This window comes from Apis dorsata, unplaced genomic scaffold (genome assembly GCF_000469605.1).
Source record: "Apis dorsata unplaced genomic scaffold, Apis dorsata 1.3 scaffold_194, whole genome shotgun sequence".
Taxonomy (NCBI): domain Eukaryota; kingdom Metazoa; phylum Arthropoda; class Insecta; order Hymenoptera; family Apidae; genus Apis; species Apis dorsata.
Genome location: NW_006263478.1, coordinates 1,527,089 through 1,530,068, shown reverse-complemented (window position 1 = coordinate 1,530,068; position 2,980 = coordinate 1,527,089). Strand labels below are relative to the sequence as shown.

Sequence of the window (2,980 nt, the reverse complement as noted above, 5' to 3'; positions counted from 1 at the left end):
GATCAATATTAATTACTTTTTTTTATATATATTATATATATATTTTATTTTGTATTCACAAAAAAAAATAATAAATTGCTTTTATAAAATATACACTAGTTTGTCATTTTGGTATATACATTGCGTTATATACATACATTGTGTTCACGTTCTTTAATTTTGTCCTATAATAAAATTTTCTTATAATACAAATTTGTTTTCTTTAGTCGTTCCAATCAGATAAATTGTATCCTGCGTATTTATATAATTTGGCACTAACTACATTTGTACTGTAAATATTTTGCCATAGTTATACTTGCAGGTGCTATTCTCGAAGAATAAACACCGCAGACGTCAAATCGTTCAATTTCCATTTTTCATGGAAAATTTTTCATAAAACATAATATCTTATGTTACAATCCATCAAATAGCGTTAACTGACTCAACGAAGTTACATTCTACGCGATATCACAAATATTTATCTGACATATAATGCCAATAATCACGCTCATATTTTATTTAACATTCCCTTCCAACGTTTTTCACAATATCGTAAAATGTAACTTATACTTTCATCTTATACTTTTAAATTATTACTTTTTTCACTTATACTTTCAAATTACTTTTCACAAAATGTTTTTCATGCTTATTCAACATCCTAAATAGTTTTCCACGTATCACAAAAACTTATAATTTTTTCAAAGCTTTCACATCGTATCGTTTTCGCTTTACTACCACGTGGTACAATATTACCACTTGACACAATATCAATGTCTCTTCGTTCCCACGAAATAGCACGATTAAGAAGCCCGGAGTTCATTTTTTGGAGTTCATTTTCACATTATCGACTATCGATGATCACAAAACACATTTAAGCGGCTTTGTACATATCGCAAATGATCCTCTCGATCGGAATAACACCGATAGTCCTTCTGAAGAACAGCTCCTCAATCGCATGCGCGGAAACGGAACGAAGCGAAGGGAGTAACAACAACAATTTTCCAAACCTGAGAGCGCCGAACGAGGCGCCGCTTAACCTTTGCCCGAGCGCGAGTTGCGCGCCGTCCCTCAGCCTCGCCACCGCTGCCGCATCCCTCAACCTACTTCCTGTATTAGGAGACGTAGATCCGTTGCTGCTCCTGCTGCTCGGCAGAGGCTCGCTGTCCAGCCCTGCTTTGAAGAGGACGATCGCCCTGATGCAAGCGTACTCGTGCTGATCGAGGCTCATCGCGTGGAAACCGGCCAAAGTTTCTCTGAAACGAGTCACTTCGACGGCCAGGCCGAGGCCTTGAGGACCCGGCGGAAGGAGAGGGGTTGGATCCAACGTTGGAAGGATCTGGGCCGCGGCGAGTAGAAACAATTCTCTCCAGGAGGATTCCAACAGTGTCAGCTGATCTTCTATGACCAGGTTCGTTCCTACTGCCAGATCTCTGGCCCAGTGGACGTTGAGGAACAGCAACCTGGCTGCTTGCTCGCAGATGGATTCTGCGGTTATCGCTGCAGGGATCAGTGGTAAGGTCGGTAGACCCGCCACGCTCACTGGAATCTGAAATTGGAAGAGCGTTTTAGCAAAAAATATGGAATGAAGGGTTAGGATTTAGTTAGGATTTAGTTTGAAGAGAAATTTTGAATTTGGTACAAAAAAGGATTTGCAAAAAGAGATGTTAATTCCAATTTTTCTTTTGCAATTCGAGCTAAAGTAAATTTTATATCGATTCATGTTGACATACAGAAGCTTTTAAAAATAATGAATAAAATTATAATCTTTAGTTATCGAGATTTAAGAAGAAGATTAAAATATTATTATTCAATTATATAAAAATATATTAAGAGAAAAATCGTTTACCTACCTTCGACATGGCCATGTTATTGCAGTAAACAGGATGTGGAAGAGGATGATGAGGGGCAGGCGCTGGCACGGAAACTCGAGGTTCATTCGGCGGTTTGGGCAACGCTAGATCCAAAGCTGCTGCCGGTGGGGGTACCATGTTGGCCATCATTTCGGGTTCTTTAAAGTACAAAGCCATCTGCCTTCGCAGAGTCGAGTTTCGCGGGCCACGCTCGTGTTGGACAGCTGAAAAAATATGAAAATTCGAAATTAAACACATCTTTTAAAAAGCGTTATTAAAGAATACATATTAATTTTTATCCAAAGAAATTCGTCAATCTTTACCATCTTTATTCATGCCGGCTTGAATGCACTTGGCCAAACGACACGCCCTGCACTGGTTACGATGAGTCTTGTCCACCATGCAACCACCTTTAGATTTAGCCTTGCAGACGTATTGGCGATTCCTTCGAATCGATCTCTTGAAGAAACCGGCGCATCCATCGCATGCGAATATACCGTAATGTTTGCCCGAGGAATGGTCCCTGCATACTTTGCAAGGGATATCGTAAAGGATTCGACCTGCGATCAACAAAAACACATTATTAATAACCTAAAAATTACCTTATAATTCCGCATATTAACAATTACACAAGAATCAATTAACCCAATTTTAGAAACAATTGCAACATCCAACCGATCGAATCCAAATTCGAACCGAAACTATAACTACTTTTAATTTCGAAATATCCCACACCACTTCTTCAATTTTCCTTAAACTCGAAACTCGACGAAACGAAGATAGGACTTTCGAAGATAGACTCAGCCTCGGGATCGATCCTAAACTCCTGCATTGTTATCCCGTTCCCGGATGGGAAAGAGAATGAGAAGGTGAAAGGCGCGTTTAAGGCTCGAAGAATGCCCGGTATTTTGGATTGGAAACCCGTTTACCATCGAAAACACGGATCCCGTGAACGACGTCTCCGATGAATGGATCGATTTGTCGCCAAGTTAACGCGACCACCTCCTGGACGTACGCGTTTCTATATACCTGTCCGTGTGTATACAGGGCGAGCAAGGGTGTGGTGCGTTTATAATGGGGGTACCAACTCGTTGTCACGGGCTCCGCCCACGCCATTCAGCCCTACGAGACTCGTGAATGGGGGCTGAATG

General features: G+C 40.6%; 1 protein-coding gene across 1 annotated transcript in view; it reads right to left on the bottom strand.

The window, feature by feature from the left end:
* Positions 1-497: 497 nt before the first annotated feature.
* LOC102673681 (nuclear receptor subfamily 2 group E member 1) overlaps positions 498-2,980 on the bottom strand; it is an 8,698-nt gene continuing 6,215 nt past the window's right edge. Inside the window, exons 2-5 of the mRNA XM_006614658.2 lie at positions 2,153-2,389; positions 1,830-2,053; positions 595-1,525; positions 498-554 (exon numbers count right to left, since the gene is read on the bottom strand). Coding sequence (XP_006614721.1) covers positions 851-1,525; positions 1,830-2,053; positions 2,153-2,389 — 1,136 coding nt within the window. The 3' untranslated portion in view covers positions 498-554; positions 595-850. The remainder of the gene's footprint in view (positions 555-594; positions 1,526-1,829; positions 2,054-2,152; positions 2,390-2,980) is intronic.